This window comes from Saccopteryx bilineata, chromosome 1 (genome assembly GCF_036850765.1).
Source record: "Saccopteryx bilineata isolate mSacBil1 chromosome 1, mSacBil1_pri_phased_curated, whole genome shotgun sequence".
Classification (NCBI taxonomy): domain Eukaryota; kingdom Metazoa; phylum Chordata; class Mammalia; order Chiroptera; family Emballonuridae; genus Saccopteryx; species Saccopteryx bilineata.
In genome coordinates, this window is record NC_089490.1 from 29,839,095 (window position 1) to 29,861,059 (window position 21,965).

The 21,965-nt window shown below is 41.8% G+C and overlaps 1 protein-coding gene across 2 annotated transcripts in view; it reads left to right on the forward strand.

Moving 5' to 3' along the window:
* FBXO9 (F-box protein 9) overlaps positions 1-21,230 on the forward strand; it is a 35,183-nt gene extending 13,953 nt beyond the window's left edge. For both annotated transcript variants that reach the window (XM_066252609.1, XM_066252612.1), the window contains 8 exons: positions 386-516; positions 1,290-1,404; positions 9,925-10,043; positions 10,257-10,347; positions 11,265-11,360; positions 12,147-12,240; positions 14,224-14,375; positions 20,636-21,230. In XM_066252609.1, coding sequence (XP_066108706.1) covers positions 386-516; positions 1,290-1,404; positions 9,925-10,043; positions 10,257-10,347; positions 11,265-11,360; positions 12,147-12,240; positions 14,224-14,375; positions 20,636-20,744 — 907 coding nt within the window. In that variant the 3' untranslated portion in view covers positions 20,745-21,230. The remainder of the gene's footprint in view (positions 1-385; positions 517-1,289; positions 1,405-9,924; positions 10,044-10,256; positions 10,348-11,264; positions 11,361-12,146; positions 12,241-14,223; positions 14,376-20,635) is intronic.
* The last annotated feature ends 735 nt before the right edge of the window (positions 21,231-21,965 follow it).

The following is a 21,965-nucleotide window of genomic DNA, read 5'->3' on the forward strand; positions in this document are numbered from 1 at the left end:
ATATTTGATTTTTTATCCAATTACATGAATTACAGTCACTTAGAAGATGTATACAGAAGATTTTAAAAATCATTGGAAATTATCTTTTTCATTAATACATGAAATCTCTACAATAATGCTGATTAAATCTCACTACCTGTATCCCAAAATTCTAATTCTTTCTGGCTGGGAATTAAAATCGCTGGAGCTTTTTCCTTCAGAAGCCTTGTTATGATACTCCTCTGCAAGGCAGGATAAACTTTTATCACATCAAAGAAAAAAATAGTAAGCAGTTTGCTTTTAGCTAACTTTTTCTAAAGATTTGAAAATACTGTGACAAATTATTTTGAAGCTTGATGCTTGTAGACTGAGGCCCTGAGTGTATTCACCTCCCTTCTTCATGCAGCATTGAAGACAGTGATGATGACAGCAAGATGGCAGACCTGCTGTCCTACTTCCAGCAGCAGCTCACGTTTCAGGAGTCTGTGCTCAAACTGTGTCAGCCTGAGCTCGAGAGCAGTCAGACTCACATATCAGGTGAGAAGTGATGCTGGTCATAACAGAAGTCTGTGAGAAATACTCGAACCTTAGATTTTAGTTTTCCAAACTTAACAGGTCAGATAATTGCTCTAGTTTAAAATATGATTGGAGATCTAGTTATAATTACTGTTTGTATACTTATCAGCTTCTTAAAGTCTGAAGTCGAGTGGAGATTGTAGTGCAGTTGTTAAAGAATGCCATACTCTTTCCACTGATGAGATGAATGTCTGAGTTTGTTGGGGGCGGTCCTAAGAAATGGGAGGAATGCTAGTATTCCTCAGATGGTTCAGCCAAATTGGACAGTAGTCCCGAGATAAGCTGAATGCTTAAAAATAAGTGTTTTTTGTTTTCATAAGTTAAGTGTTTAATTAGTTATGGAACTTTTCAGAGAAGAACAATTGGGAATTTTCAAGAAGATGGAAATAACTTTTTGCTGTTACATGCAGTATGAATCACAGACCATCTATAGTAGACTGTTGTTCTAACACACTTATATTACTATATCTTGGTGGTAAAGTGATCTTCTGAGGAACAGGGCTGCTTTGTAAAAGTAGCTTCAGGTCTGTTCTATAATGAAAAAGCAAAGATATCTGTGTCTTGATGTTAAGAACCATTATTCCTTTAGGGTGGTTAAACATACCCATGCTGTCCATCTCAGCAGTACTGAAGGCGTGACTTACAAATCTGTAGGAATACATAAGGGCGTCTGCACTGAGACTGTGACAGTGGAATGACACAGGAGAGTCATTCAAAGTGATTTTCTTTTGCAGCGCTGCCAATGGAGGTCCTGATGTATATTTTCCGATGGGTGGTGTCTAGTGATTTGGACCTCAGATCATTAGAGCAGTTGTCGCAGGTGTGCAGAGGATTCTATATCTGTGCCAGGTACTTACCTTTTTTTTAAACAACTCAAGTAGTGGTGAAAAAAAGGATTATGGTCTTTTGCCAGTTTTGATAAAAGAACCTGACTGGTGTTGTGGGTAAAAGCTATTCAAGAACAGTTTCGCTAAGCTGTACGTGTGTGGTTTTCTCAAACTTCTAAGCATTTCAAGTCTGGGATGCACTAGGTCCCCAGTATAGGCCAATATGCGGAACGGACGCAGTCACACAGTCTACTTTCGTAGAGGAGTTTGTGTGCTAACAGCTGATTTGGAAAAGAAATTATGCTAAAATAAAATACTCGAGCCATTTTCACAGTAACTCTAAACCCACTAAGTGGTAATGATTTAAATGTTGATTGCGCTAGGATTTTCTTTTAGCCCAGTAAAAGTTATCCTGTACTTTTAAAGACATGCTGCGTGAAGAATAACCCTAATTTAGTATAACATCATTTGAGTCTGGCAGTCTTTCATGAGCACCTTATGTAAAAATATATACTTGGTCCTCAGCATCCAAAACTTCTCTGTAACTTCAGTTCTTAAAATTTAGATGCATTATTTTTAAATAACCTAATTTCCTTTGAAGTCTGATGTTTTGGGCAAAACATTTGAATTGCTGGAAGCCTTTGGTTTTTGCTGATTCTGTGTATGATTCTATTTAACAAGCACCTATTAAACATCAAGTGGGTTGCCACCAACCTTTTGAAATTTGTGTCTCTCATACTGGAACTACATTAGCTTTCTTTTAATTATACATGAGAAAACATAAAGAGGGAATTGAACAAGAAAATATTTTCAGGGATAACACTTCATATGTTATAAAATAAAAATGATCATTAAAAAAATTTTAAAATACGCATTGTAACATAAATACGAAAGGATCTCTTTTAGTAGTATGGCTCCAATATAAGTAGTTTTTACATCTTTAAAACTGAATATTTTAGGTTATAGATGGAGTTAAAAATATTTTGAGTTGTATAGGAGTCATGTGGATATTCAATACATCTTTTAACTTTGCTTTTTTGTATTGATCCCATAACAAAGTCATGTTGGTGCACCCTCTAAAATCTATCCCCAGGCTGTATATTTTACTGCTTCTCCTGGTTCAGCCATTACCATATCTCGTCTGAGTTATAGCAGTAGCATCCTATCTGCTTCCAGTCTTACACTCCGAAGCATCTTCTCCGTAAACCACCCGGGTGATCTTTCGTTCTTCTTCTTTTCTGCCTATCCTGCCACCCCCCTCCTCCTTGGCAACTCTCAGCTTGCTTTCTGTTATCTATGGCTGTTTTTCTGCTTTGTTATTTGAGATCCACACATACATGCTATCATACAATCTATTCCCCTTAGCATAATAACTCTCTGAGTCCATCCATATTGTCACAAATGGCAACATTTCATTCTTCTTTATTGCTGAATAATATTCCATGGCATATACAGTTTTTAATTGGAGTTTTTTGGGTGTTTCATGAATTCCTTATGTATTTTGGATATTAACCCCTTACTGGATGTTTCATTGGCAAATACCTTCTTTCACTGAATAGGTTAACTTTTTGTTTTGTTGATTGTTGATGGTTTCCTTTGCTGTGCAAAAACTTTTTAGTTTGATGTAGTCCCCTTTGTTTAGTTTTTACTTTTGTTGCCCTCGCCTGAGGAGACAAATCCAAAAAGATTTTGCTAAGAGTGGTGTGTTAAGAGTTTACTCCCTATGTTTTCTAGGAGTAGTAATGGCTTCAGATCTTACATTTAAGTCTTTAATCCGTTTTGAGGTCAGTTTTGTATTTAGTGTTAGAGAGTGGGCCCATTTTCCCAGCACCACTTCTTGAAGAGACCGTCTTTTCTTCATTGCATATTCTTGCCTCCATTGTCAATGAACTGAACATATAAGCAAGATTTTTTTTGTTGTGTTTTGTTTTTAGAGAGAAGAGAGAAAGAGGGAGAAGCATCCCTTTACTTGTGTATTGATTGCTTCTTGTCTGTGTTCTGATGCAGGGGAGATGCAGGGGGGAGGAGTGTGGAGTTGCTAAAACGGAGCCAGCAATCTTGGGCATCAAGCCAGCGACCTTGGGATCATGTTGATGATTGGGCATTCAAGCCAGCAACTCTGCTCTCAAGCTAGCAACCTTAGAGTTGAGCTGGGGACCTCAGTGTCCTGCGTTGATGCTCTATCTACTGTGCCACCACCAGTCAGGCTAAGCAAGGTTTTTATTCTGGGATTTCTATTTTGTTCCATTGATCTATGCATGTATTTTTGTGCAGTACCATACTTTTATGATTATTATAGCTCTGTAGTATAGTTTGAAATCAAGGCACATGATACCTCCCACCTTGTTCTTTCTCAAGATTGCTTTGGCTATTCACATCATTATTTTGATTCCATACAAATTTAAGGATTATTTGGTCTAGTTCTAAGAAGAATGCCATTGATATTTTGTTAGGGATTGCCTTCAATCTGTAGATTGTTTTAAGTAGCATGATTATTTTAATGATGTTAAGTTTTCCAATCCATGAACACAGTTTATCCTTCTGTTTATTTGTGTCCTCTTCGATTTCTGTCTTGTTTATAGTTTTCAGAGTATAGGTCTTTTACGTTGGTTAAATGTATTCTTACATGTGTTATGCCTTTTGATGCAATTGTAAATGATGTTGTTTTCTTAACTTCTCCTCCTGATAATTCATTATTGGTGTATAGAAATGCAACATATTTCTGTATATTGATTCTGTATCCTGCAACTTCACTGAATTCTTTATTCTAATAACTTTTTTTGGTAACGTCTTTAGGGTTTTTTGGGGGGAGGGGTGGAGAGAGAGAGAAACATTAACTCATTGTCCCACTTAGTTGTGCAGCCACCAATTGCCTCTCATACGTGCAGTGACTGGGACTCGGTCCCGGGGACCTCGGTGCCTTGTGAGGACGCGCCAGCCACTGTGTCACTAGCCATGACAGGGTTCTGTATGTATAGCGTCATGTCCCTGCAAATAATGAGACTTGTACTTCCTTTTATCAGTTTGGATGCCTTTTGTTTCTTTTTCTTGTTTGATTGCTGGGCTACTTTCAACACTGTGTTGAGTAACAAGAGTTAAATGGACCTCCCTGACTTGTTCCTGATCTTAGAGGAAAATTATTCAGATTTTCACCATTGAATATGTTATTAGTGGATTTGTCATATACGACCTTTTTTACATTGATATATATGTTCCTTCTGTACCCACTTTGTTGAGTGTTTTTATCATAAAAGGATGTTGAATTTTACCAGATGTTTTTTCTGCATCTATTGAGATGATCATATGGTTTTTATCCCTTATTTAATGTGATGTATCACATTGATTTATGGATGTTAAATCATCTTGCATACCTGGGATGAATCTCACTTGGTCATGTGTATTTTAATGTATTGTTGAATCAGGTTTGCTAATATTTTGTTGAGAGTTTTTGCATCTGTGTTCATCAAAGATATTGACCTGTACTTTTGTAATTTTCTTCTCCTCCTCCTCCCTCCTCCCTCCTCTGCTCTCCTCCCTCCTCTGCTCTCCTCCCTCCTCTGCTCTCCTCCCTCCTCCTCCTCCTCCTCCTCCCTCCCCCCCCCTTCCATGTCTTTGTCTGATCTTGGTATCAGCATAATGCTGGCTTTTTGAAATGAATTTGGAAGCAGTCCTTCCTCTTCAGTTTTTTGAAGTAGTTTAAGAAGGATAGGTATTAATTCTTTTTTGACTTGGTAGAATTCACCTGTGAAGCCATCTGGCCTTGGACTTTATTTGTTGGGAATTTTTTGATCACTGCTTCAATTTCATAGCTAGTAATCAGTCTGCTTAGATTTTGTATTTCTTCTTGGTTCAGTCTTGGAAGATTACATACTTACAGAAATATATTCATTTCTTCCAGATTGTCCAGTTTGTTGGCATATAATTATTCATAGTATTCTTTAACAATTCTTTGTATTTCAGTGATACTGGTTGTATCATCTCTTTCGTTTCTAATTTTATGGGCTCTCTCTTTTTTCTTCATGAGTTTGGCTAAAGGTTTAGCAACCTTGTTTATCTTTTGGGGACAAAAAAAAACAGCTCTTAGTTTCATTGACCTTTCCTCTTGGTTTTTAAATTTCTATTTTGTTTATATCTGCTTTGATTTTAACTATTTTCTTTCTTCTGTTTAATTTGGGTTTTGTGTGTGGTTCTTTTACTGGTTCACTTTGGGGTAGAGTTAGATTATTTGGGTTTTTTCTTACTTCTTGAAGTAAGCTTGTATAGCTATGAACTTCCCTTTTTATTGTAGAACTACCTTTGTTGCATCTCATAAATTTGGAAAAATTGTATTTTCATTTGATTCAAGATAGTTTTTTAGTTCCTCTTTGATCAGTTGGTTGTTGAGTCTCCATGTAGTTGGTGTTTTCCAGTTTTCTTTCTGTAGTTGATACCTAGTTTCATAAGATTGTGGTCAGAAAAGATGCTTGATATGATTCAATCTTCTTGAATTTATTGAGGCTTATTTTGTGACCTGTGATCTATCCTCAAGAATGTTTCATGCTCACTTGAAAAAAAAAGTGTATTCTGCCGGTTTTGGATAAAATGCTCTGTAAATGTCTATTAAGTTATTCTTTTCTCATGTGATATTTAAGGCCATTATTTCCTTATTAACTTTTTTGTCTGGATGATTTATTTATTGTATTACTATAGATGTCTCCCTTTATGTCTATTAATAATTGCTTCATATCAATTGGTGCTCTTATGTTGGATGTATAGATATTTACCATTACTATATCCTCTTCTTGGCTTGACTCCTTTATAATTATGTGATGTCCTTATTTGTCTTTCTTTTTTTACATTGTTTGTTTTAAAATTTATTTTGTCTGATACTAGTTTATTGTCCCAACTTTCTTTTTGTTCTTATTTGCATAGAGTATCGTTTTCCATCCCTTCCCTTTCAGTCTGTATGTGTGTAGTGAATCTCTTAGAACAGCACATAGATGGGCCACAGTTTTAATCCATTTAGCCACTCTGTGTCTTTTCATTGGATATTTAGTTCATTTACATTTGAAGTAATTATTGATAAGTATGTACTTACTGCCATTTTGTTAAATTATTTTGGTTTTTATAGTTCTTCTCTCTTCCTTTCTTTCCCTCTTGATCTGCTCCCTTGTGGTTTGTTGGTTTTCTTTACTGTTTTGTTTGGATTCCTTTATCTTTATTCTTTGTCTTTGGTAGGTTTTTGGTTTGTGTTACCATGAGGCTTGTCTGTATCATTCTATATCTATAGCAGTCTGTTTTAAGCTGATAAGCATTTAGTTTGAATAAATCTATAAGGACTACATTTTTCCTCCTCCACACTTTATGGTATTGATGTCATGTTTTAGATCTTTTTGTGTTGTGTATCTTCAAACTACTTCTTACAGCAGGTGTCCCCAAACTACGGCCTGCAGGCCGCAATGCGGCCCCCTGAGGCCATTTATCCGGCCCCCACTGCACTTCCGGAAGGGGCACCTCTTTCATTGGTGGTCAGTGAGAGGAGCACTGTATGTGGCAGCCCTCCAATGGCCTGAGGGGCAGTGAACTGGCCCCCTGTGTAAAAGTGTGGGGACTCCTGTCTTACAGTCTGAGCTGTGTTTGATATTTTTTCTTTTGACCTTCATAATACCTTTTTAAATGTCTTATTGGCTGTATTTATTAAATATTTGGCTTTGCCTGTTAGACTTTTTTCCTTTCTCCTATTTTCTTATTTCCGGCTATGGCCTTTTCTTTTCTGCTTACGGAAGACCCTTTCAGTATTTCTTATAAAGCTGGTTTAATGATGTACTCTTTTAGTTTTTGCTGGTCTGGGAAACTCACCTCTCCTTGAATCTGATGAATGACACACTTGCTGGGTAACTTCATCTGGGCTGTGGGTTCCTTTCTGTCAGCATTTTTATGCACTTGGAGTTTTTTGTTTTTTTCAGTTTTTTTAAGAGAAAGGAAGGAGGGGAGGGAGAGAGACAGAGACATCAATTCCACTTAGTCATGCATTCATTGGTTGCTTCTTGTCTGTGCCCTGACTGGGACCAAACCTGCAACTCTGGTGTGTCAGGGTGATGCTCTGACCACTGACCTACTGGGCCAAGGCATCTTAGTATTTTGAAGATGTCCTCCACTCCCTTCTGGCTTGTAAAGTTGCTGCTGAGAAATCATTTGTAGATGTGTCATTCATTTTGCTCTGCTTCCTTCAGGATTGTCTCATTATCCTTCACTTTTACATTTATTATAATATGGGTTGATGTGGGTCTCTTTGGGGCCATCTCGTTTGGAACTCTGTGTACTTCGTGGACCTGGACGTCTGTTTCCTGCCATTCTTTCTTTACATAAGATTTCTGTTTCTCTCTTTTTTTCCTTCTGGGATCCTTATAATGGGAATGTTTGAGCACTTGATATTATCCTAAAGGTCCTTTATACTATTCTTGTTATTTTAAATTTTTTTATAATGTTTATTTTATTGATTTTAGAGAAAGGAAGGGAGAGAGCAAGAGAAAAAACAGGAACACCGATCTGTTCCCGTGTGTGTCCTGACGTGGTTCTGATCCGGAACCCTCTGTACTTCCGCTGATGCTCTGTCAGTCCAGCTGTCCCGTCAGGGCGGTCCTTGTTATTCTTAACTTTTTCTTTTTGCTGTTCTGATTCATAGATTTCAACATAGTCTTTCTTCCAGGCCACCAATCCTTTCTTCTATTTTAGGTAATCTGCTGTTGATTTCTTCTAATATGTTTTCTTGTCAGTTATTGTATTTGTCAGGTCTGCCTGTTTCTTTATCATATCTTATTTTTGGTTTTGTTCACTCTAAGTTTCTCTATTCCATGCTAACTTTTGGTGAACATCCTTATGACGATTTCTCCGAATTCTTTATTAGACAGATACCTGTCTCCTTAGAGGTTCTCCCCCCTCCCCCCAGGGAATTTTCTTCTTCATTTGAGAAATTCTGTTTTTTCATTTTGTTTGACTTTCCATATTTGTTTGTATGAATTAAACACAATAGATGTCTCTTCCAGTCTTGACAAGTGGGATTATGTAGAAACGGGCTCTGTGTAGGTTCTGTGTGCCGGGCGGTTTGGGCTGGGGGCTAGGAGCCTAGCAGGTGCTGAGACGTCCAGCGCCCTTGTCTACCAAGTCGGAGAGGCTCTGGGAGACCAAGTGCATGTACTGATGCCTGATGACCCTGCTTGTTCCTTGTTCAGGGCCCAGATGGGCATGGGTAATATGTCTGGGAAAATGGTGTAATGACCTCGCAGATAGGCCAGAGCACCTGATAAAGCCTCCCCCCCCTTAGGGAGTGGAGAGGACATAAACAATGGCACTTACCAACACTTCCGACCTGAAGCGCACCCCTGTCTCCCAGCCTTCTCTATACAGCCTCTCTCTCTCTCTCTCTTCTCTCTCTCTCTCTCTCTTTCTCGTTTGTTGTACAGAAAGCGGTCTTGTGGAGGATGAGCTCGAAGCAGGCCTTATGTGCCGGGTAGGGGCAGGAAGCTGGTCGGAGTGGATCAGGTGCTTGCGCACCGGGAGCACTGGTGTGAGGGCGTGGCGTGGCCTTCTGCAGGGAGGCCAGCAGGCAGGGGTGATGCCCTGTTGTGTCTGCTGGCTCCCCTTGTTTGGAGGCCAAGGGCTCTGGGAAGTGTAGCTGGGAACCCTCTGTGGTGATCTTGCAGGTGGGCCAGCGTGCCCAAATAAAACTCCTGCCCACCCTGTCACAGGGAGGTGGGGGCGTGCACAGGGCCACTCACCAGCTCCTCCAGCCTAGTGGCCACCCCTCACAGGGGCTCCTGTGCTTTCCCAGTCCTCTCTCCGTCTCTTTCTCTTGCTGCTGTTCAGAAGCTCTCACTCAGCCCTCCGTTGCCTCACAGGAGTAGTTGCTCACTACATACGTGTCTACTTGAGTTTGCTCACGGGAGGGGTGAGTTCAGCACCCTCCTCTGCCACCACCTTGGGACTCTCCCAGAATCATCTTTTAAAAGCATAAGTCATGCTCAAAACCCTGCAGTGGCTCTGTGTCACTTACCGGCCTCTCCCACCTATAAGCCAGGACCTCCCCTGCCCCGACAGCCCCCCGAATTAAATAGTCTGTACTTGCCTTGCTCTCTTTGCTGCCACCATGTGGCCCTTCTTGCTCCTTGCGGAGCACACCAGCCACACTCCCGCCTGTGGGCCTCGCACCTGCTCTGCTTTCTGTGCAGGGGACTCTTCCTCCTCACCGGTCCGTACAGGCCTCTCTTGGCCCCTGCATCTAAAATAGTCTTTATTTCTCCAGCAGCATGTCTTTGTTTATTTTGTTTATACACTTAGCACATTACCTGAAATTTCTCTCCGTTTTCTAATTTTCTTTCGCCTTCCCACTGGTAGAAGAGTAGAGCCTGTGACCATCAGTCTGTCCGCAGGGCTAGGAGACGGCCTGGCCGGCACTCAGCAAATACCTGCCGATTGAGGATGGTTGGGAGCAGGACTATTTCTTATGTCTGCGTCTAGGGACTTAGACTTTTCTATTTATTGATGTTGTGATTTTATTACTTAGAGACCCTGAAATATGGCGTTTGGCCTGCTTGAAAGTTTGGGGCAGAAGCTGTATTAAACTTGTCCCATACACATCCTGGAGAGAGATGTTTCTAGAAAGGCCCCGTGTTCGGTTTGATGGTAAGTTGAACCCTTTGAACTCAGGAGCAATAGTGGTCTAGCATGCTGATTTTAATACACAGTCTTAGTTTTCTGCAACAGACCTAAGCACTGTGAGCATATTTAAGGGAAGCTGCAATAAAAGTGAAGCTAGAAATGTGTTATATGATTGTAATTTAAATTTCTAAAAATTTATTATGTTCTTTTTTTAAAATTTTTTTTCTTTTTTTATAGGTGCGTATATCAGTAAAACCACATATATTCGTCAAGGGGAACAGTCTCTTGATGGCTTCTATAGAGCCTGGCACCAAGTGGAATATTACAGGTACAACTGTAGTAAACTGAGTGAGTGAAAAATTCTCTCTCCAAGTATTAGTTCATTAGTGATTGCCCATCTGTTCGGTGTCTTTTGCATTTATCCACAAAGCGGCCCTCAGTTTGTTTATCCAGTGTTACAACAGGAATTGTACTCAAAGAACCAATGGGCTACTACAGATTGATTTCTTCCTAGCTGCTAAATCTAAGCATCATTTTACATTTGAGAGCTCTTCCTTGTCTTTTGCCCAAAGGCTGTGAAGTGGTCCTGAGCACTGGGGCTCTGTTTCAGCCTTGGTTAGAGCTTGGTTTCCCAGCTCTAACCAGGTTAGGTACCAGTAGAGAAGGACATGTCCATCAGACAGCACCGTCAGTGAGAAGTAGGCGGGCATGGTAACCGCTGGGTATGATGGGGCTCCACTTGGATTCGACATTCGTTGGTGCTTTCAAAAGAAACAGAGCTTGAATCGAGCAATATTTCATCTAACTTTTATGTTCAGTGAGTGAATCTAAAAGGTCAGCGGTTCCCTCTAAGGAAGATAATAAAATGTCTTCAGTTCTTTGCTGCTGGCCTCACAGACTGCCAGTCGTGTTTTAATGATGTTTTGCTGGTTTTTGGCCCACGGGTGTTTCCGTTTTGGTTTCCCAGCTCTAACCAGGTTTAGGTACCAGTAAAGAAGGACATGTTTTATACTTCGTGTGTGGGGGGTTTGGGGGATTTTTTCTTTTAAAGATTTTATTTACTGATTTCAGAGAGAGGAGAGAGAAGGAGAAGTGGGGTTGGGGGGGAGAGCAGGAAGCTTCAACTCGTAGTATGTGCCTTGACTGGGCAAGTCTGGGGTTTCGAACCGGCGACCTCAGCGGTCCAGGTCAGCGCTTTATCCACTGCGCCAGCACAGGCCAGCAAGTGTTCTTCTTTTTACACAGGTACATAAGGTTCTTTCCCGATGGCCATGTGATGATGTTGACTACCCCGGAGGAGCCTCAGTCCATTGTTCCTCGGTTAAGAACTCGGAACACCAGGTAGTATTTTTCTATAGTTTTCAACCCAGTTCACATTTTTTATGGTTTATTGCATGTTAATGTAATCCTGTGTTTTCTTACTGCTGGATGATTTAAAAAGCAATCACTGGGTGGGCCTGACCCTGTGGTGGTGCAGGTATAGAGCATCAACCCAAGACGCTGACAACCTAGATTTGAAACCCCGAGGTCGCCGGCTTGAAGCCCAAGGTCGCTGTCTTGAGCAAGGCATCACTCTGTCTGCTGTAGAACAAGGCACATATGAGAAAGTAATCAATGAACAGCTAAGGTGCCACAGCTGTGAATTGATGCTTCTCATCTCTCACCCTTCCTAGCTGTCCCTCTCTTGCTCACTAAAAAAACAAAAAAAAACAATCATTGGATGGGCATTTGTGAAAAATACTAATTCCTGCACTACCCTGCAGGCATCCCCAAACTACAGCCCAAGGGCCGCATGCAGCCCCCTGAGGCCATTTATCCGGCCCCGCCGCACTTCCGGAAGGGGCACCTCTTTCATTGGTGGTCAGTGAGAGGAGCACTGTAAGTGGCAGCCCTCCAGTGGTCTGAGGGACAGTGAACTGGCCCCCTGTGTAAAAGTTTGGGGACCCCTGCTAGAGGGTACGTCAGTAGGTCTCTGGAGCTTTGGAAACTAGGTTTACTCCCGTCCTAGTTGATTCTTCTTGAACAAGTTGCTTACACAATTATAATCCATTACTTCCTGGATTATTTAAATACATACAATAACTTATTAATAGACTTAGATTCAAAGTGTATTTTTTTTATTTTTAGAACGGATGCTGTTCTACTGGGTCATTATCGCTTGTCACAAGATACAGACAATCAGACCAAAGTATTTGCTGTGATAACTAAGAAAAAAGAAGAAGTGAGTATGCAAGGTTGAATTAGCAATTTCCTTTTTATTTTAATACCCTATTCATGCAAGCATTCTTGATTAGAAAGGATATAAATACTATTTCATTATTTATACTATTACACAAAATGTATGTTGACTGACAGTGCATCTCTAAAGAGAACTGGAAGGTTTTCTAAGATGTTATTTTTTATGGATTCGCTTGTTTGTTCTTTTTCCACATGGTTTCTTTTTCTGGTCTGGATTTTTTCACATGTGAAAATATAAAGCCAGAATTTCCTCTCTAAAGTAACTACTAAGATGATAACCTGAATATGATTTTTAGCTCTTCTCATTTTGAATCATAAAGCATTTTCTTTCTAAATTAGCTCAAATAGGTAATTCTTTCATAAGTATATTCTTATAGAGAATTCAGTTTCTATTGGAAATAGCCTAATTTAATTTCCTTCTTCCCATTCTTGAAAAAAAAAAAAAAGCCAAGCAAATATGATTGCTGGACTGTTACAGTAGAGGGCTTCCAACTCCTAACAGATCGAGGCCCTCGTTGCTGTTTACAGCCTTTCTCCGTGTGCATTGTTTCTCAGTCCTGATTAGAAACTAGACTGTATGCCTCAGAAGTCAGTTGTGAGGCAGTTCTAATAAACACTAGCCTGTTGCTGTTATAAATTTATGAGTGTAGGATTTGGAAGAAGTGTCCCTTGTATCGAATCCCCCCCTTCTCTAGTGTAGGAGTGAGACGTTAGGGAAGGGTTTCTCTGAGCCCCAGTCCTGTCACCTTGTGGCCAGCCATCTGTTGCTGGCTTCTGCGCCTGCTCTGAGGGCTCCTGAAATCTGGGGCAACAGTCTGAGGGGCAAAGAGAGCTGCTGTGACTGTGACCTTGGCCGTGAGTTTCCTGAGGTTCTGACTGGGGAAGTTGTGAGGCCCTAGTTGTTTTGATTTTATCTAATAAGAATTTAGAACTCCCACACGGAAGACCCATTTTCTCTTCATATGATATAATGAAACCATATGAAGTGTTGATATTTATGTGTTTTTTTTTTCTTTTTTTTTTAATTATTTTTTATGTTTTTTTGTTGTTGTTTTTTTTTTTTTTTTCATTTTTCTGAAGCTGGAAACGGGGAGAGACAGTCAGACAGACTCCCGCATGCGCCCGACCGGGATCCACCCGGCACGCCCACCAGGGGCGATGCTCTGCCCACCAGGGGGTGATGCTCTGCCCATCCTGGGCGTCGCTATGTTGCGACCAGAGCCACTCTAGCGCCTGAGGTAGAGGCCACAGAGCCATCCCCAGCGCCCGGGCCATCTTTGCTCCAATGGAGCCTTGGCTGCGGGAGGGGAAGAGAGAGACAGAGAGGAAAGCGCGGCGGAGGGGTGGAGAAGCAAATGGGCGTTTCTCCTGTGTGCCCTGGCCGGGAATCGAACCCGGGTCCTCCGCACGCTAGGCCGACGCTCTACCGCTGAGCCAACCGGCCAGGGCGATATTTATGTGTTTTTAGCAGCAGTATTTGCAGAAGTGTGATTCTAATGAAACTTGTCACATCTGTTTCTCCATTGACTATTTTACCGTTATTGCAAAAAATGTTATACTCTGCTTTTTCCTAAAGCCTTCGCCTGCTTACCGCTTTTTCTCTTTAAAAAGTCCAAAGTTTTTTCAAGTAGAAGGAAGCACTAGGCTTCAAGATAGGAAACGGAAATCTTAATTCCCTCTGACACTGCTGTGTAACTTTGGTTAACTTGTTTGACCTGCCTGGGCCACCATTCCTTTAGCCATTAAATAGCAATGATGGTTTCCTGAGATGATGATGATGAGGGAAATCCTTATGTTCTTAGAGTGTTCGATATTTTTCAAGACACTCCTGCATACTCTTATTTGATGTCCAAGACAACTCTCCTATGTTATGCTATTCTGCATGATATACTCCTGTAAATGTTATTGCAATGGGACCTCGGTGAAGTGAGGTTTCCTCGTAGCTCCTGCACCTTTTCCTTCACAGAAACCACTCGACTACAAGTACAGGTACTTCCGCCGTGTCCCTGTGCAAGAAGCAGATCAGAGTTTTCATGTGGGACTACAGCTGTGTTCCAGTGGCCACCAGAGGTTCAACAAGCTCATCTGGATACATCATTCTTGTCACATTACTTACAAGTAGGTGAATGTCATAAAAACACCACGGTGCAGAATAAATGGGTACTTCATGTCAGGCACAGGAAGCCCCCACCTAGGTTTTGGACAGTTAACATTACATTGCAGAGCAGAGGCAGGTATAGCACTACTCTGCAAACCCGGAAAATGTCCAGAACGAAAGAAACCGAACCTGGGCCGAACGTGGAGCCTCCGTAGCTGTGCCGTGCCCGTGGGGACGTGCTGGGCACCGCCGTGCTGGAGGGGAAGGCAATCCACGAGTGGAAGGACAGGCGTTCTGGGCTGTCCTATGTGACTCACTCAGGCCGTTCTGGGCTGCCCTATGTGACTCACTCAGGCCGTTCTGGAGGGGAAGGCATTCCGCGAGTGGAGGGACAGGCGTTCTGGGCTGTCCTGTGTGACTGACTCAGGCCGTTCTGGAGGGGAAGGCATTCCGCGAGTGGAGGGACAGGCGTTCTGGGCTGTCCTGTGTGACTGACTCAGGCCGTTCTGGGCTGTCCTGTGTGACTGACTCAGGCCGTTCTGGAGGGGAAGGCATTCCGCGAGTGGAAGGACAGGCGTTCTGGGCTGTCCTGTGTGACTGACTCAGGCCAGTTCTGACACACAGAGCTCTCTTCCTCTCCCTTGTTTGTCTTATCAGTTTTTACTTCATTTCCATTTAGTTTATCCTCAGGGATCATACACTGATTTTAATAAGATATTAGTTAGGAAAGTAAGTCGCTGAAAAGATCTATTGTATTCCAAAGCCAAATCTATTAGGTGGTTCCTATATAAAGCTCTTTGTTCTGTAGGTTAGGATAATTTCTTTTACATAATCTTGCTTAGTATCCTTAAGTGTTCTTCAAAAATGTTAGTGTTAGTTACTACAAATGTACTCCACAGTTTTCCTCATTTTATTCTTTATTTTTCACCATTTCATTATGAAAACTTTCAAGCCTACAGAAAAGTTGAAAGGATTTCACAGTGAAGATTCCTACCTGCTCGGGACACAATAGTGTTTTAGTTTCGGGTATGCATGTAGCACTCGGACCTTTAGTCACCTGACCGTGCGACCACTGCACTGAGTCCAGCTCCCCATATGTAACACTCGGACCTTTAGTCACTTGACCATGTGACCACTGCACTGAGTCCAGCTCCCCATATGTAACACTTGGACCTTTAGTCACTTGACCATGTGACCACTGCACTGAGTCCGGTTCCCCATATGTAGCACTTGGACCTTTAGTCACTTGACCATACGACCACTGCACTGAGTCCGGCTCCCCATATGTAGCACTTGGACCTTTAGTCACTTGACCACGTGACCACTGCACTGAGTCCGGTTCCCCATATGTAGCACTTGGACCTTTAGTCACTTGACCATACGACCACTGCACTGAGTCCGGCTCCCCATATGTAGCACTCGGACCTTTAGTCACTTGACCGTGCGACCACTGCACTGAGTCCGGCTCCCCATATGTAACACTCGGACCTTTAGTCACTTGACCGTGCGACCACTGCACTGAGTCCGGCTCCCCATATGTAGCACTTGGACCTTTAGTCACCTGACCGTGCGACCACTGCACTGAGTCCGGCTCCCCATATGTAGCACTCGGACCTTTAGTCACTTGACCGTGCGACCACTGCACTGAGTCCGGTTCCCCATATGTAGCACTCGGACCTTTAGTCACTTGACCGTGCGACCACTGCACTGAGTCCGGCTCCCCATATGTAGCACTCGGACCTTTAGTCACTTGACCGTGCGACCACTGCACTGAGTCCGGCTCCCCATATGTAGCACTTGGACCTTTAGTCACCTGACCGTGCGACCACTGCACTGAGTCCAGCTCCCCATATGTAGCACTTGGACCTTTAGTCACCTGACCGTGCGACCACTGCACTGAGTCCAGCTCCCCATATGTAGCACTTGGACCTTTAGTCACCTGACCGTGCGACCACTGCACTGAGTCCAGCTCCCCATATGTAACACTTGGACCTTTAGTCACTTGACCATGTGACCACTGCACTGAGTCCGGCTCCCCATATGTAGCACTTGGACCTTTAGTCACTTGACCATACGACCACTGCACTGAGTCCGGCTCCCCATATGTAGCACTTGGACCTTTAGTCACTTGACCATGTGACCACTGCACTGAGTCCGGCTCCCCATATGTAGCACTTGGACCTTTAGTCACTTGACCACGTGACCACTGCACTGAGTCCAGCTCCCCATATGTAGCACTTGGACCTTTAGTCACTTGACCACGTGACCACTGCACTGAGTCCGGTTCCCCATATGTAGCACTTGGACCTTTAGTCACCTGACCACGTGACCACTGCACTGAGTCTGGTTTTCACCCGGCACTGTGCAGTCTTCTCACACTGTTACTGATTGTGCAGCACTCCCCTTGACCTTGACACCCGGCTCCCGGCAGCCGGCAGTCTGTTCTCTGGGCCCAGCAGTGTGTTTCTGGTTTGTTCATGTTCTCTAGATCCCACTTATAAGTGAATTAGACGGTATTTGTCTCTCTCTATCTGACTTACTTTACTCAACATAATACCCTCTAAGTCCATTGATCTTGTTGCAAATGGCAATATTTCCTTTTTCTTTCCCTTTTTTTTTGTTGCTATTTTATTTTTTAATTTTTAATTACAGTTGACATACGATAGGATATTGTTTCAGGTGTATAACAGTGATTGTAGGTTTATATAACTTACAAAGTGATCACCCCAATGCGTCTAGTATACCTGGTGGCATGCATAGTTACCACAGTATTATTGACTGTATTCCCTGTGAGTATTTTACATCCCCACGACTGTTTTTTATAACTGGCAATTTATAGATCTTAATCATTTCCCCTTTTCTTACCCATCATCTCAACTGTCTGGGAGCCATCAAAATCCTCTCTGTATCTATGAGTTTGTTTCTATTTTATTTTGTTTCTTAGATTCTACATATAAGTGAAATCATACGGTATTTCTTACTCTTTCTGACTTCACGTAGCATAATACCCTCTAGGTCAGTGGTTCTCAACCTTTCTAATGCCGTGACCCCACAATACAGTTCCTCATGTTGCGGTGACCCCAAACCAAAAAATAATTTTGGTGGCTACTTCATAACTGTAATTTTGCTACAGTTATGATTCGGAATATAAATACCTGATATGCATTATGTATTTTCCGATGGCTTTAGGCGACCCCACCGGGGTCGCGACTCACAGGTTGAGAACCGCTGCTCTAGGTCCATTCATACTGTCACAAAGAGTAATACATCCTTCTTTTTATGGCTGAGTCATGTTTCATTGTGTATATGTACCGCATCTTTGATCACTCCTCTGTTGATGGACATTTAGGCTGCTTCCATGTCTTGGCTATTGTAAATAATGCTGCAGTGATCATAGGGATACAAATGTATTTTCAATTAGTGTTTTGGGTTTTTCAGATAAATACCCAGAAGTGAAATTGCTGAGCCTGAGCCCTTCTTTGTTTCTTGTTACAACCTTTGTTAAAGTCTCTTTTGTCTGATATAAATATTGCTACCCCAGCTTGTTTTGTTATTTTGTTTCTATTTGCATAAAATCTCTTTTCCATTCCTTTACTTTCAGTCTCTATGTCTTTTGAGCTGAAGTGGGTCTCTGATAGCTGCGTATGTGTGGGTCTTTGTTTTCTTTCTCTCTTTCTTTCTTTCTTTCTTTCTTTCTTTTTTTACAGAGTCAGAGAGAGGGATAGATAGGGACAGACAGACAGGAATGAAGAGAGATGAGAAGCATCAATCATTAGTTTTTTGTTGCTACATCTTAGTTGTTCATTGATTGCTTTCTCATATGTGCCTTCACCGTGGGGTACAGCAGACCGAGTAACCCCTTGCTCGAGCCAGCGACCTTGGGTCCAAGCTGGGGAGCTTTTGCTCAAACCAGATGAGCCCGCGCTCAAGCTGGCGACCTTGGGGTCTCGAACCTGGGTCCTCTGCATCCCAGTCCGGCGCTCTATCCACTGCGCCACCCTGTGTCTTTTGACTGGAGTGATTAAGTCATTTATATTTAAAGTAACTATTGATAGATCTATAGTTATTGCCATTTTATTTCTATTTTTTTTAATTTATTCATTTTGTTTTAGAGAGGAGCGAGAGACAGAGAGGGAGAGAGAAGAGAGAGAGACACAGAGAGAGAGAAGGGGGGAAGAGCTGGAAGCAAAGCATCAACTCCCATATGTGCCTTGACCAGGCAAGCCCAGCGTTTCGAACCGGCGACCTCAGCATTTCCATATTTCTATTTTTTTTTCTTCTTAAAGAAGTCCCTTTAATATCTCTTGTTAAACTGGTTTGGTGGTGATGAACTCCTTTAGCCTTTTCTTGTCTGGGAAGCTCCTTATCTGCCCTTTGATTTTAAATGATAGCCTTACTGGGTAATCTTGGTTGTAGGTCTTTGCTTTTCATGTTGTGAGTATGTCGTGCCACTACATCCTGGCCTGCAGAGGGCCCCCTGTCACATGCTGTGGCACTCACCTGTTCCCCCAGTCCTGGACAGTTCCCTCATCTCCCAGAATGCTCTCTCCCACTTCTCCAACCTTCTCTATGCCTTCTCTCCTGTGCTGTTGGGCAGAAGCTGAACATTTGGCCCCCAGTTGTCAGAAGGAATTGCTGTAATTAGAAGTAGACATTTGTTATGTTCTTGGGAGGAAGCAGTCTCAGCACCCTCCTGTGCTACCATCTTGGACCTCTTTGAATTAGGATTTACCTGATGAAATCATGAATGAACAGAGAGTATATGTGAGAAAGAACAGTATAGAAATAAATTTTAAAAAAGGAATTAAGAAAGGGTAAAATATCAATTCATGTGGATATTGAAGTTAACTGTTGTGGATTTGAAAGAATATTGGTGTGACTATAGGCTTTCTGTTCTAGTTGAATCCAAAATTCTGAGAGGTAAGTTTTGAGATCGCCTTCAGTTAATCTACTTTTAAACCTTGTTAAAAACTTTTTGGGCTACCTTTCTATTTTACAAATACTTTTTGAACTCATTTTGGAGGTCCTCACAGCTGAGAGTGAGCAGTTGTCTTTTTTCTCATTTATTTCCTTATTACTTCTCTCAGTAATCTGGAGTGTCTTTTTCTTTTGAAAGAAAGAAACCAAGCCCAGAAGTAGAACCAAAGAAATGAATGGCGTCGTGTTTTATGAGAAAAGGACATTATAATAGGCATCATTTGTACTGCTAATGGTCATGTTGACTTCTTTATGATATTTATAAAGGCACTTGAATTTTCTGTTTTTATTTGCCCTTTTGGGGGAAGTATAAAGTACTATAGTGGTATAACTTGTCATCTGCTTCTTCTCCCTCCTATCTGTAATTATATTGATCATGCAAATATTGAATCATTAAATTCTATTCTGGGATTATAATTCTTTCTAAATTACATTTTAACAAGAGCCTTAAAGTGTCTATAGCTTTTGACTTAGAAATTCTACTGTTAGGAATCTTTCCAAAGGACATAGTCAAAAATACCAGATTTGTAATTGCCAAATACTGAAAACAGCGCACATCTCCAGCAAAGGGGGATGACACCGTAAACTGTGGTGTAAGCACATGGTGAAGATTATCATGCAGCCACTAACAATGACTTCTGAAGAGGATTTGATGATGTCAGGAAGTGCATATGCCGTAACGTTAAATGAAAAAGGCAGGATTACTGCTCTGATCGGTGGCGTAGCAGAGAGTATGGACCTGGGACACTGAGGTCCCAGGTTTGAAACCGTGGGATCACCAGCGTAAGCATGGGATTATCGAATACATGATCCTGTGGCCACTGGCTTGAGCCCCCTCCCACTCCTCACCCCTGACCTTGGCACCATCGAGGCACATAGGAGAAGCAATCTATGGACAACAACAGTGACACAACTATGAGCTGATGGTTCTCATCTCTCTCCCTTCCTGCCTGTCTCTCACAAAAGAAAAAAAGAAAAGCAGGATTACTAATAGTGTGATCTCCGTAAGAAAGCTTGATAGAGAGGCTGAGGTGCTTAGAAGAAACAGCAGGAAAAAAAGTGCCTTGTACTGCTGTATCTGAATGATAGAATAGATAGAACTACGAGTGACTTCTTTTGTACTTTTCTAAAGTTTAAAATTTTTCTACCATGTGCCTATATTATTTAGAATTGACTGAGCTATATTAAAAAATTTTTTAAAAGCTAATGTTTAATTTAAACCCTCCCCACCCCCAGAAATATGCAAGGATTTTAAGTGAGTTGAAATTTCCTGGTAACTAGTAATTTTGTGCATTCTTTCCAGGTCAACTGGGGAGACTGCTGTCTCCGCCTTTGAGATCGACAAGATGTACACCCCCCTGTTCTTCTCCAGGGTGAGGAGCTACACCGCCTTCTCGGAGAGGCCTCTGTAGGGCCTCCGCCCAGTCAGCGTTGCATGAATAAGAGCATAGAGCGCAAAAGAGCACCTAAGTTATAAATGTACATATCTGTATATATATATATCTGGAATTGGAACTTATTTTACCTTGTTGGAGTTCTTTTAAGAAGAGTATAAATTGATTATTATTTTTTAATTTAAAGAGATAGTTATTCTTAGGGTGTTTTGTTTTAAGATTAAGAAGTTGAGATTCCAAGTTGTTGAAACACATTTATGTTGTGAAAAACCTAAATATGAGCTTTAAATCGTGTCCCTTTTCAAGCAGATTTCTGTCCCTTGGGTCTTCTTCCCAATCACCCCCATATGTGAATGCGACAGGGGAGCTTTACGGGGTCAGCATTTCTTTCACGCATGACAGAGTGTCTTTGCACTAAAGGCTCAAAATGTGAAAACCTGTTCTGGATCTGTTTTCAACTGTTTGACCAATAAAGATTATAAATAAATGTTTCTTTCAAAGAAATGTGTTTGGATGGCCTTTTTCAAACGGAATAATAAACAGCCCTAGAGTAGCCAGCGAAGGCTCACGAACCATTACTTCACTTCCTCCTCGATTTCTGTGTGCAGCCACAGACCGTAGAGATCTCTGCTGCCCTCTTCCAAGCAGCTCTGAGAAGTGTGGCATTTAAGTGCGAAAGAAGAATCCCTCAGGATGTGAGCCCTTCAGTAAGATCATCCAGTCACCTTTGTTCTTAAAAGAACAGCGGAGGCTTGTGTAAACTCAGGTGTAACTTTTTTCAGAATTACAGTTGGGTGAGAGCTAGCCATTGAGTAAAATGTGCGTTACCTCCCTAGTATAAATACTAGTAGTAATTTCAGAATCTACCAGATTCGGGGGTTTTTTTTGGTGGTTCAGACCCAGCCAGAGTCAGTACTCATGTATTTTCTGAAGTCAACAGCTCCAACCACAGTCGCTCCCGAGTTCATGTTGATGGTACAAGGCGCTTCATACATTCCTGCAATGCAGCACGGGACAGGCCTTTTATAAAGCTAGTACATGTTACGTTAACGATGAAAACGAAACGTCTTTAGTTTGTGTACAGAAAGAAGAGAGTTCTACTCAGGTTGACTCTGCAGTAACCAGATGTGATGTATTCCTCAAGTTGGTAAAGGTGGGGAGAAACAACACGTCTCCAATGAGGCCGGCAGCTTTTCATGATATGACTGCTAGTTTTGATATACAGTGTGTCCGTAAAGT